Source organism: Musa acuminata, chromosome BXJ1-7, assembly GCF_036884655.1.
Source record: "Musa acuminata AAA Group cultivar baxijiao chromosome BXJ1-7, Cavendish_Baxijiao_AAA, whole genome shotgun sequence".
NCBI classification, from domain to species: Eukaryota; Viridiplantae; Streptophyta; class Magnoliopsida; order Zingiberales; family Musaceae; genus Musa; species Musa acuminata.
The window spans coordinates 37,522,508-37,534,345 of record NC_088333.1 but is presented as its reverse complement, the minus strand read 5'-3'; the positions used below and the strand labels follow the sequence as shown (position 1 = coordinate 37,534,345).

The 11,838-nt window shown below is 36.4% G+C and overlaps 1 protein-coding gene across 1 annotated transcript; it reads right to left on the bottom strand.

Annotated features, from left to right (window-relative positions):
• Positions 1-2,814: 2,814 nt before the first annotated feature.
• Positions 2,815-8,175, bottom strand: LOC103992296 (uncharacterized). The gene is made up of 7 exons (XM_009411940.3): positions 7,952-8,175; positions 6,260-6,932; positions 6,106-6,183; positions 4,218-4,313; positions 3,938-4,130; positions 3,419-3,831; positions 2,815-3,088 (listed from the first exon to the last, which is right to left on the bottom strand). Exons 2-7 carry the CDS (start codon positions 6,887-6,889, stop codon positions 2,870-2,872), a joined length of 1,629 nt encoding a protein of 542 aa, XP_009410215.2. The 5' UTR covers positions 6,890-6,932; positions 7,952-8,175; the 3' UTR covers positions 2,815-2,869.
• Positions 8,176-11,838: the final 3,663 nt, after the last annotated feature.

The following is an 11,838-nucleotide window of genomic DNA, read 5'->3' as shown; positions in this document are numbered from 1 at the left end:
CTGATGCCCTCGGGCCCACATATGCCTCGAACCAAGCTCGTAGATTGTCTAAGATTTATCATCTGGTCTCAATCTACTTCCCTCCCAATAAATTCAAGCTCTCTTTTTAGAGAATCTTTTATTTTGTCCCTCGTAGTAGTGGTTTGCTATCAGTCTTTAACCCATATTTAACCTTGGAAAGGAATGGCAAACAACTCGAGTTATCAACCAGGCCTCATGGTGTGGTGGAGAACGGGCGAGGGTCTGATCCTCCCTAGCATCTTCTCAGTTCAAAGGTAGCCTGTTCCTGATTTACTCGCTGGTTGTTAGGAAAAATTCTCTTTTAAGTTTATTTCTTCTCTACTAGTGTATTTGCTTAAACTCCATTAATAGACTTAGCTTGATCTAGGATCACAATCCAAGGTGTCCCGAATCACATCGTGGTTTGGGATCCTCAAGGCCTTGTCGTGACTTGTTCGAGGTATCTACCATTCATCGTGTTCGGTGATTATTGTAGATGACCACTCTTTTGCCTGTTAGATTTTGTGACATATTATATTATCTTATCTAATTAGGTAAGATATATTATATATATGATTAGATTCTGATTATCGATCAATAGAAAAAAAATATTTAATTATGATAGAATTCTTTACGAGATAATCTTGATGGGAAAGGTTCTCATACTTATTACTGACCTCCTAAGGACTCAGTATGGATGTGGATATATGGATATACAGATAAGAGAAGATAATGATATGTGACATTACTGAGAGTATAGATCTTCTCTCATAGTCACGTAAATCAGTTAATGAGAGATTATAGATCTTCTCTCATCTCCCCATAGTCACGTAAACTATTCAATGTGAGATTACATATCTTCTCTCATCTCCTATTTATCTCTAAATTTATTGCTCATAACAATCTTGTGAATGATAGGAAGAAAGGAGAATACGGGTCTAGTTCTCCTTACAAATTCGTATCACTATAGCTTTCGGATCTAACTATGATGCAGATAAGATAAAAGTTTTCCGAATGACATTGAAAGGTGCTCATCGTAAAATGGATCTATTGTTATTTGATTTTAGATTTTTACATTAAAGTTTTTCACATAATAAATGCATAAGGATGATTTTTATACTCATAATTGGTATTAGAGTCTAAAATCAAATATTTTATATCTATTTGGTAGCATCTTTTGCTTATGAAAAGTTATTATTTGATTTTTATTTACGATGTATGAACATTTCATCTGTATTGCTAATCTACTTTTTTATCTAGTCCATCTTATTATATGCTTGCGGGTAATGTGAGGTTCCTCGTGTTTTATCAATCGATCATTGTCGATGATAATATTGTTAAGAGCAGTGACCTTCGGTGGTCACCAACCCAATCGCAAGCAATGGTTGCATATCCAATACAAGCATTATGAGGTGTGACAACCCTACGATGGTTATGCAACGTCGCTACGTGCGATAAGTGAAGCAACACCATTGCCGATAGCTAATTACAGATTATCCAATGTATTTAGACCTCCTTAGCATCATGCTCCCTAGGCTTAAAAAAATTTATATTAAAATTTCTATAGTTATGAGAGTAAAATATCTACATCTATTTACCATAACATCGTTGATTTTACTAATAGAAACACGAAAACAATGAGCAAAAAATTAATTTTAATATTTCAATTAATGGTGACAGATGATTGTGAACAACAACACTGCTGTGGGTCACAGGTGGTTGTTGTGGATAAGGAGAGCAGTAGTCAGAGATGAGGGTCGCTCTCAACGCAGTTGCCGCATTTGTATCGACGTCAATACATATGCAGAGTGATGTCGTTCTGCATCTGCATTGATACTGATATAGATATCGAGCGATGGCGTCTGCATCTGTCATTGCCAATGCCAATGTAGATGCTAAGTGACAATTTTGTCGCTCGATAACTACGTCGACATTGATGCAATGAGAGGCCCTTTCGCCACTCTGCCTCTACATCGTTGTCGAGAGGCCTTTTACATTGCATTAGTGGCTCTTTCACCATTTGCCAACTGTATTGGCGTCCACGCAAATGTAGAATGACCCTTCTCTTTGGCCACTACTCTCCTCATCCACAGTAGCCACCCATAACCCCTAACGATGCTGTCCTCCGCAACCACCGACACCGTCTATCACTGCTAATTGGAACATTAAAATTAATTTTTTATCTATTATTTTTATATTTTTATTGATAAAATCAATGATATTAGGATAAATAGATCTAAATATTTTACTTTCATAATTATAAAGATTATAATATAAATTTTTTAAGTTGAAGGAGCATATATCTCATTTATTGCAGGCTGACAAAATAGAAGTGTCAATTTCAGTTAAGGTCACACATGCTTGAAATCTCCCGACACAAAAGGGATGATGATATTTCAAAAAACAAACAGTAGAACAGTTCATGTGGAGGTATAAAATGAAATTTACTGATCCCCACATATGGCAGTGTAAGTAACTGGTTGAATTGAAACAATCCCAGAATTTAATACAGCCAGAGTATACTTAGAGAAAGATCAAAGATTGCTGATATGTTATGTGATTTCTCATCCACTTTTCAAGCAAAAGAAAAGGGTGTCACAGTGTATGAGGCTTCCTTCATTTTGAGGTCTGAGGTACTACTGGTGCTAGATACTTCAGGGCTGTAGAATAGAGAGGCTGTTTCCTGAATCCAATCCATGAAGGTCATGTTTTATTAAGTCAGCCTTATTATTCTTAAACCTTAATTGGTAGAATAAGTCAAGCCTTGTTACTCTTTACACCAAGACAAGAATGATGAATAAGCAGCTACAGCCATTCTTTAACCTGAGATTGCAATATGAATTACTATTTATAATGTTAGTATGAATTATTATTCATAATGCTTAATCCATATAGGAACTGAGAATACAAGAGTTCCCAGTGCAAAAGATGGAAAGAAGGTAATAATGATGTAGAAGAAGGCTCTCCAGCCATGTCCAGTCTTCCACATACCATATATCTCAGCTGCAAAAGTAGAAACTGTGCTCAAGCAGCCAGGAAAGCCTAATTGAAATCCACTGACAATGATTGCACATTTCTCTGTGTTTACCTGAACAAAACAACAAATTAATTAGTGCAAAACATCACACACACAATAAAGACAAGAAAAAAACACATTTGCTTGCTCAAAGGAAACCTAAAAGATTGTGAGTAGATGCATGTATGAATGCAGATGCAGATCTGTGATTTTGTGTGTTCCCTGCCATTGTGTGGGGATCTATCAGACCCTAAATTATGACAATATAAAAAAAACTTGCAGGAAGCAACTCCCCTCTAGCAGGTGCAATTTGTTTATAAATTGTCAGTTCAAAGTAATATTAGTGAAGAACAGCAAAATATAAGTTCAAGATTGACCCTGAATTTTGCACCGGATGCTTACCGCTTTGCTTATAATAGCAGCTGCAGCCGAAATGGTTGCTGCAAGTACATTGGCCAACAGAGTTCCAATTGGTAGCCATTTGAGCATTCGCTTGCTTCCTATACCTCGTCCATTAAGCCTAGCCAAGCGCCATCGGAGCCACACACCTGGGGGACCCACCAAGAAAGCTAGCCAAGGAACAGCAGAATTACTGACTCTGTTCAACTTAACCCTAAAGAATTCTCCACTCAGAGTCCATAACAAGCACCATATCAGTAGAACAGCGGTCATCACAACCACATGTTTATTGCAGTTATTCACCCTCCATTTTTCCAGATTGGTATTTCTCTTGTCACACCAAGCAATAATGCCTCTGCGGAGTCCTCCAGCACATCCAACCCCAACAATGATACTATAGTTGACAAGGAAAATCCCTATAGATGGGTAGAAAGATAAGAACAAAAACTGTGCAAGCAAGTGACAACCAATAAATCCTCCGCAAATTATAAGCTAACCTGTCTTCAAACTATGTTATCTTACCAAGTATCAGGCCAGCAACAGTATGCACCCAATGGCCCTTGGAAGATGATTCAAGCATCTTCTGGTTCCATCCACTGAGTGTGGTGAGACTGCCCAAGTACCCTGTACTTAATCCTACCAGCAAATGTTCAGATACGTGAAGGATGTCAGCCTTGAAGACAAATCCAATCCACCCCATCAGGAAGGAACCTATCTGTTAGAAAGCACATTCTGAATTGCATCAGTGAACGGAGAAACAAACTTTACTTTATCAAACATGAAGAAAGAAAAGAGAAAAAACCATATTGGAGGGAAGATCAAGGTACAACGGGCTATCCCCTGTGAGACGCAAGAGGTCAGGACCAAAGAGCTTCTGCAGTAAGTATCTTGTATATACCTATATGATGAAGGGACATTCACTTAATTCTTGTTGCACTGACAGAAATTTAAACAAAGAAGAAAGCAAGTACTTATTTTGATAGATACAGTTTGTTAACATTGTCAATCATTCTTCAAAACTGATAACAGAAGTGATTCCTGTGGCAACAGGATGAAAGTTTTCCCCTAAACAATCATGGTAGCACACTTGGATGCATATTCTAACTAATTAACTCCCAGTGAGCTGCTTCAGTAGCCTAATTTGTTAAAAGAACAGGAGGCCTAATTTATTCATTTTGGCTATATTATATATGATCAATGCTGACTAGCTTTACACTAATCATTTCTCTTCTCCCAGTAATTATGTGGTTCTTAAATGGAGTAATAGGTACTATAGTAACTCTAATCAGTCCAGGACAAGAGAACATAGAAGAGATAAGAGAATGCTAAAAGCTTACTCCTGTGTCATAATAATATTTTTCATCATCTAGTGGATAGTAGCAAAGTCCAATTTTGTTTCACTCCATTCAATGCTATTACAAGATTAACAAATTATTAAAAAAAATGGAATATGTGAAATCGTTATTTAGAAAAGTGAAATCTGTCAAACCAATCTATTGTAGAGAAGAACAAAATATGTGACACGGACGCCTTTCAAATCACATCAGACAGCACCTATTCTAATGTTGCCAGAAAAGTATCACATGCTCATAAATATGTTTAACTTTTATCCACAGGAGAAAGAAGTCAGACAAATATTCTTTTCCATTGTTTAACAATCAAATATAACTTCAAGAAACAAGAAATTTGAAAAGTTAAATGCCCAAAATTTTCTTTAGAAGGTCTAAAGTTTTTCCTTTTTGACAGATATAGCAATAGAGAAAAAATCAAATGCAGAATCACACACTTCTATCATCACAACGGATTGCTTTTGGCTCTGTATATACGTTTTTAATCATCTCTCTCAACTCAAAACATTCTTGTATTTTTTTTCTGAATCAAAAAAAAATCTAACAAGTCAACTTAGTTTCCTAAGCTCTTCATTTTGAGGTTCCTGGGTAATTGTTTTGAGTTTGAATCTTGTTATCCCAAATGAGTCCTTGATGTCCAAGCAAACGTAAGGAATTCCTTTCCCATAATAAAAAAAGTGAATCTACTTCCGTATAAATTGACTACAGACCGAGGAGATTAACTTAATAATGAAGTCCCCTAGATTAATCCAACCAAAGAAAACTGGTCTAGGAAGGAAGTTGCACAGAAAAACACAAGTTCATGCTGAGATTTCGAGATACTACAGCTCATCAAGCATAAACTACTTTATCCTAACAATTTCTCACCAATAAATATGACAGCCAATTCCTTTGCACAACCTTTCTAGAATGATTGATGCAGTATCTTTCTTTTTCATTTGGATTTGAACAGCATATGCAAATCTTTTCTATTTTAGTTCCCATTAACTTTGTTAGAAAGAAATTCTTTTGCACTGTTTTCTATATTCAAACTACAAAATATCAGTCTAATTTAACAAAAAAAAAGCGCGGATTTATCATATGCTAAATCTTTACAGTCCTCAACTGGCTTAATCATTGCTACAAAAAGAGAAATTTTTTTGAAATGAATAATGTATTTGTAGCCAAGAAATCTCACTAAACAAATAATGGAATAATAAAAAAAAGGAGATACAATAATAACAGAATAAGTGCAGACAAGGATTATAGTAGATAATGGAACTATAACAAAATCTTAGCCTCAGTTACTAAACTCTGCTATACACTCTTTGTAGACATTGGAAAAGAAGTTCAAAGTTTTACCCCAAGAATTCCAAAGACAGCCAAGTGACTCAAGTAAGAAATATAGTCCAGCCAAAATGGAAGCTTGTATTGCTTATCCTGCAAGAAAACATACAATATCAAGAAAGTAATTTTCTTCCTTCTAAATTAAAATTTAATCATATGTGAAGCTCACCTTTGGTGATGCAATACCTGTCATATGACTCTTTCCCTTTCCAGACAAGATGGAATCAGTTGGAAGAGGTGACACAATTTCCTCAGTTAATGGAGTCACAACTGATGGCAAGTTTGCTTCATATGACCAGGAATTAAATGATAGTATTAGAGAATCATCAGCAAATTTCACAACTCCGTCCTCATGTTCTTTATCATCCAGTCGACTCCCTCTGCATCCTACTTGTGCAAGTGAACTATCTATCCTATCTGTTAGTTCCTGTGGAAGTGCCAGATTATCAATAGTTCCATGATCACTAGAAAAACTAATCGAACACCTCTGCCAAGATTCCCTACTACTCATTCTGCTTAGTGAACCTTGTCTGAGACCATTTCCAGCCATCTCAACACCGACTGCTTGATCGTCACCAGCTGCTGCTGGTCTAGTGGTGTCAGTTGGAATTCCTTCAACTATGAGGTTGGGCCTGATAGATCCAAGATGCCAGTAACTTGTGCCAGCGATCCTGCCCAACGATGCTGTCCTCGAGAAAATCCTTTGACTAGATGAATCTAAGCTCAGGCGGATACCAAGTGATCTTGCGATCGGGCTGTTACTCTCATTAACAGCTTTCCTTTGTGAAGACCCAGGCATCCTGTTATGCTCCTGTTCCAAGCCTGCAAAAAAACTTCTTTTGCTGCAAAAGAAAAAGATATATGTTGAGGCATCCGGTTGGAGATCATAGTGGGAAGGTAAAAAGCACACCAAAAGTGTGGAGGGAAACTTTGTTAGTTGTCATAGCCATACAAGAAGTGTGGAAGGAAATGGAATTTGTTACTGTTGCAGACTGTGGAACTCATGTGATGCCATCAGACAATGACATGGGAAACCGAAGCATAAAATACTAATATAAAACTAAACCATGAAATGGTTCCAGACACATGAAGACAAAGTTTACATGGCGGTAAAATTAAAATGGGTCAATTGAAGACTGATCTACAGCTCTGTGATCGGAAGCACACAGAGGATACAAACAAAATCATCTTGTTGACAGGATAAAATTCCTAAAACAAACAAAACTGTGATTCTTTTCTGATCAGAAAAGATCAGTCAGAGATATACGAAGGCGAAGCGAGTAAAAGGCATCAATCAAACTACGCATACATTGAGGTCAAATATGAAGCAATCAAGGTGCAAAAAGCATATTGAGGTTAACTATCGCTTGCACATCGATTCCGTGGAATCTTGGCGTCAGTGGATTAAAATAATAGCCCGAAGGAATCGTGGCAATAGAATTGAAAGCAACAGAACACGCATAGGGCAGTGTAGGAGACTTGCAACAATTTGAGGGCCCATCGACTGCTTCAAATATTTGAAATAGGACGAAGAAATAAATGGAAAAACATATAAAAGATACTTAAATTAGATGAGTCGGTGATTCGCAACGTCATTCGTGCATACAAGCACAAATTTGTGGGCTAATTTTACTACCAATAGATCATATGAACTAGAAAGTTTCTGATCGATCTTCTTTAAGGGGAACAATACCAAATAAACAAGAGTCGTAATTTCTTTCCTTTTCATTTGTTTTAAAGGGAAGATTACCACGAGCTACCTCAGATCCAAAAAGGCGAAAGCACGAATTCATTTCAAATCAGAAAAAGATGGTTTATTTACGAGAGATATAGGAAAGAAACCAACAGAAAGAACACGCACCCGGAGGAGGCGGAAGAGGCTGCAGTAATCGATCGAATCACCGGGACAACACACGAACGAGAGGGAGGGAGAAGAAAGGCCGCGGCGGGAATACACCGCAAGCGACCACCGGCGTGGGAGAGTCGGCGACGCCGGTCTCCGGCCTCACTGCCCGGCGGACGTATCAAATCAACGTCGAGAGAGGAACCGCAGCGACGAGGGTTTTTTTGTAGGCACGCGTACGTGTGGAGGAGGCAGCCGTGGATGGGTGAGATGCCATGTTAGTAAACGGGTCGGGTCATTTCAACTACACCTGCCCGATCCGTTTAAATTTAACAAAGAATCCATTGATCGAACCCAATTAAATCCTATTAAAATATGGTTAGAAAAATTGTTATGAGTCGAGCACTAATTCATTCAACGAACTTAATCTATGTAATTTAAATGTGGATGATATTTGAAAGAAGCTAGGCATTGCGGGAGGATAATGAGGTTTTTGATATTCCATTGTATATAAAATTAATTTATCTTTATAATTGGATAAGATATATTATAGAACTAATTAGATTTTGATAATAAATATTGACTAATAAAAAAAAATATATATTATAATAGAATTTCTTATCAACATATCTCATAAAAGACATAGTAAAGAGATCCTCTGTTTGTTCTCGAGAAGAAGAGTCTAGTTCTCTTTGTAGATTGACAGTGATTTTGAACGCAAAGATGATGCTTTTGTATGTCACGTTGAGATATTTTTAGATGACATCAAAAGATACGTATTGTAAAATCTATCGGATATTATTTGATTTCAATCTTAGTATAAAAGCTTTTCTATATGCTTAGAATATGGCGAGGAATGGAATATCTTTAAATTGAATGAGTTGTTTGGTCCTAAATTGGTTAATCATATTATTAAAATTGCGACTCTTCTAAAATTGCCTACAGATTTAATCACCGGAGGAGAAGCCCAAGTAGAATTCTCCGGCAATGTTAGAGTCCATGAAGTGATTAATGATACAACCCATACCAATAGTTTGATCTTGAAAGCCACCATTACAAATATTTTGCAGGTAATATGGAGAGCTCAAAATGATGCTAAATTTAAATTCAATGGGATGAGGCCGAATCCTCGCAAGATTTTGTCGAGAGCAGTTAGTGTTATTATGGAAGGTCATTAAATGATACGGCCCATAATTAAATTTTGATCTTAGAAAGTCACCATTGCAAATATTTTTGTGGGTAATATGGAAAGCTCGAAATGATGCCGAATCCTTATAGATTTTAATCACACCACATGTTCTAATGGATTTGAGAGAAGTGTGTAAGTGACACGGAGCAAACCAGAGAAGGGTTGACACAAGCTCAATACTGATGGCTTCGGCCATCATGAGCAGGACGGTGATATATGCTTTTTATTCTAAGAATTGATGAGGGGTTTACTGTTTTTGCAAGATGCAGAAGTTCCATGGATAGATCTATCTTATATAATGAAGATGTCGCGATTAGAGAAGGGCTTTTGGCAGCAAGAAATAAGCCAGTGAGAGGGGAGCTTCCCATCAAATCTGATTGATTTGCCTTGTTGGGCCGAATGATGTATTTTAAGCAATTCATCTCCATCTTCATCATCATCAATCAGAATGCAAGATCAGCAAAGAGAGAAGAAATGAAGTTGTAACATAGCTTGTGATTTCTGACTCTCTTCATATTAGCTATCTGCTTTTGTCAGACGAAAGATCGTGGTCTCTTTGATCTGGTTTGACTGGGTTGATGAATGAATGGTAGCCCACCTGAAGGAAGCTACTGATTCCTTATCCTTCATCGTCAAGAACAGTAGTCTACTGTTTGACAAAGATGAGCTTACAGTAGCCATGCTAATTGCAGGAATAAGTGCAACAAAGGTGTCTTAACATGAGTATACGTCCGATGGCCACCATTTCCTAGTTGTCTCCTCCGACGACCACCAACCAGGTCTCGGTTGCTACATTCCAGTATTCTTTCCTTCACAGTGTCTGCATTAATGTAGCCATGTACACATCACACAAGTATCGTTGGGGACGGAGGAGCAAGGAAAAATAGTATATACTATTTACGACATAAAATAAATATTCTTTCGAACTAGAAGTGATTTGGTGAGGATATCTGCAACTTGCTCATCCGTTCCATAATACTTCATTGTGATGGCTCCACTTGCCTGAAGTACTCTTTCGATCCTCTAAAGCTCCTGCACAATCACTATCAGTGAAACCAAATAATTTGTATTTAAATTTTGTTTTGAACATTCATTTTAACCCAATCACTTTCTTTTCTTTCGGTAGATCCATTAGCTCCCAAGTTTCATTCATTCTCAATTGATTTGATTTTCTCCTTCATTGCTTTTCTCCATTCATCTTTTTTAACTGCTTCCTCAAAAGTTGTTGGATCTGAAATAAACAAAGCAAATGTTGAGTTATAAATTTCTGTCAGTGATATGAAATTTCTTGGAGAGGTTTCATCCGAGGAATCCGAATTTGAACTGCTATTGGGTGAGGTTGACGATGAATTTGTTGGAGCAGGATCTGTCACTTGATTATGCAAAATGTCTAGTTCTGCTGGAATCTGCATTTGTGTTTCACCTTTATTGATCTCCCAATTCCAACTTGCCCTTTCATCAAACATAACATTTCTGTTAATAATAACTTTGTCACTAACAGGATTATATAATCGATATACTTTCGATTGTAAAGAATAACTAACTAAAATGCATTTCTCTGATTTTTCATCAAGCTTGTGATGATTTTATGAATTCACCAAAGCATAAGCAATACAACCAAAAATTCTTAGATGTCTAACACTTGGTTTCATACCATACTAAGTCTCAAAAGGAGTTCGATTCATAACAGCCTTTATTGATGAAATATTCAACAAATAAACTGCTGTTGCAACTGCTTCTGCCCAAAACTGATTTGGAAGATATTTTTCTTTAAGCAAACTTCTTGCCATTTCAACAACAGTCCGATTCTTACGCTCAGCTACACCATTTTGCTCCGGTGTATATGGTGCTGTCAATTCTATGTGAATACCATTTTCTTCACAAAAAGAACTAAACTCATTAGATAAAAATTCATTACCTCTATCTGTCCGAAGTGTCTTTATATATCTACCACTTTGTCTTTCTACAAGTGCCTTAAACTTTCAAAAATTATCAAATGTTTTAGATTTCAATTTCAAAAAATATACCCAACTCATGCGACTATAATCATCCGTAAACAATAAAAAATATTGACTTTCACCAAATGATTTTATATTCATAGGCCCACATAAGTCAGCATGAACTAATTCAAGACAATTAGATGCTCTCCATGCTTTTCCAATAGGAAATGGTTTTCTACTTTGTTTGCCATAAATACATCCTTCACGTACATCAAGTGTATTAATCTTAGGCAATCCAAAAATCATTCCTTTTTTACTTAACAACCTTAAACCTTTAATGTTAAGATGTCCATATCTTAAATGTCATAAACCAGACTCATTCTTTTAAGTTGTGATAAGCACATGTCTTTCAATATTTAACACATCAAGTGGAAACATCTTGTTTTGTGTCATGCAAACATTTACTATAATCAAACCAGATTTCTTATCTCTAATAGTGCATGAACCATCATCAAATATTACTGAATATCCATCATTTACTAATTGTTCAACACTCAACAAGTTATGTGATAAAGTAGGAACAAAGAAAACATTATCAAGGTATTTTACCTTTCCTTGATTTGTCTTCACCTTAATTGTTCCTTTCCCTTCAACTTGGATTTGCTTGTTATCTCAAGTCTAACATTCAACTTGTGAGTCTCATCAATATCTCTAAATATTGATTTTATGCCTGATATATGATTAAAACATCCACTATCTAAAAATCAAATATCATT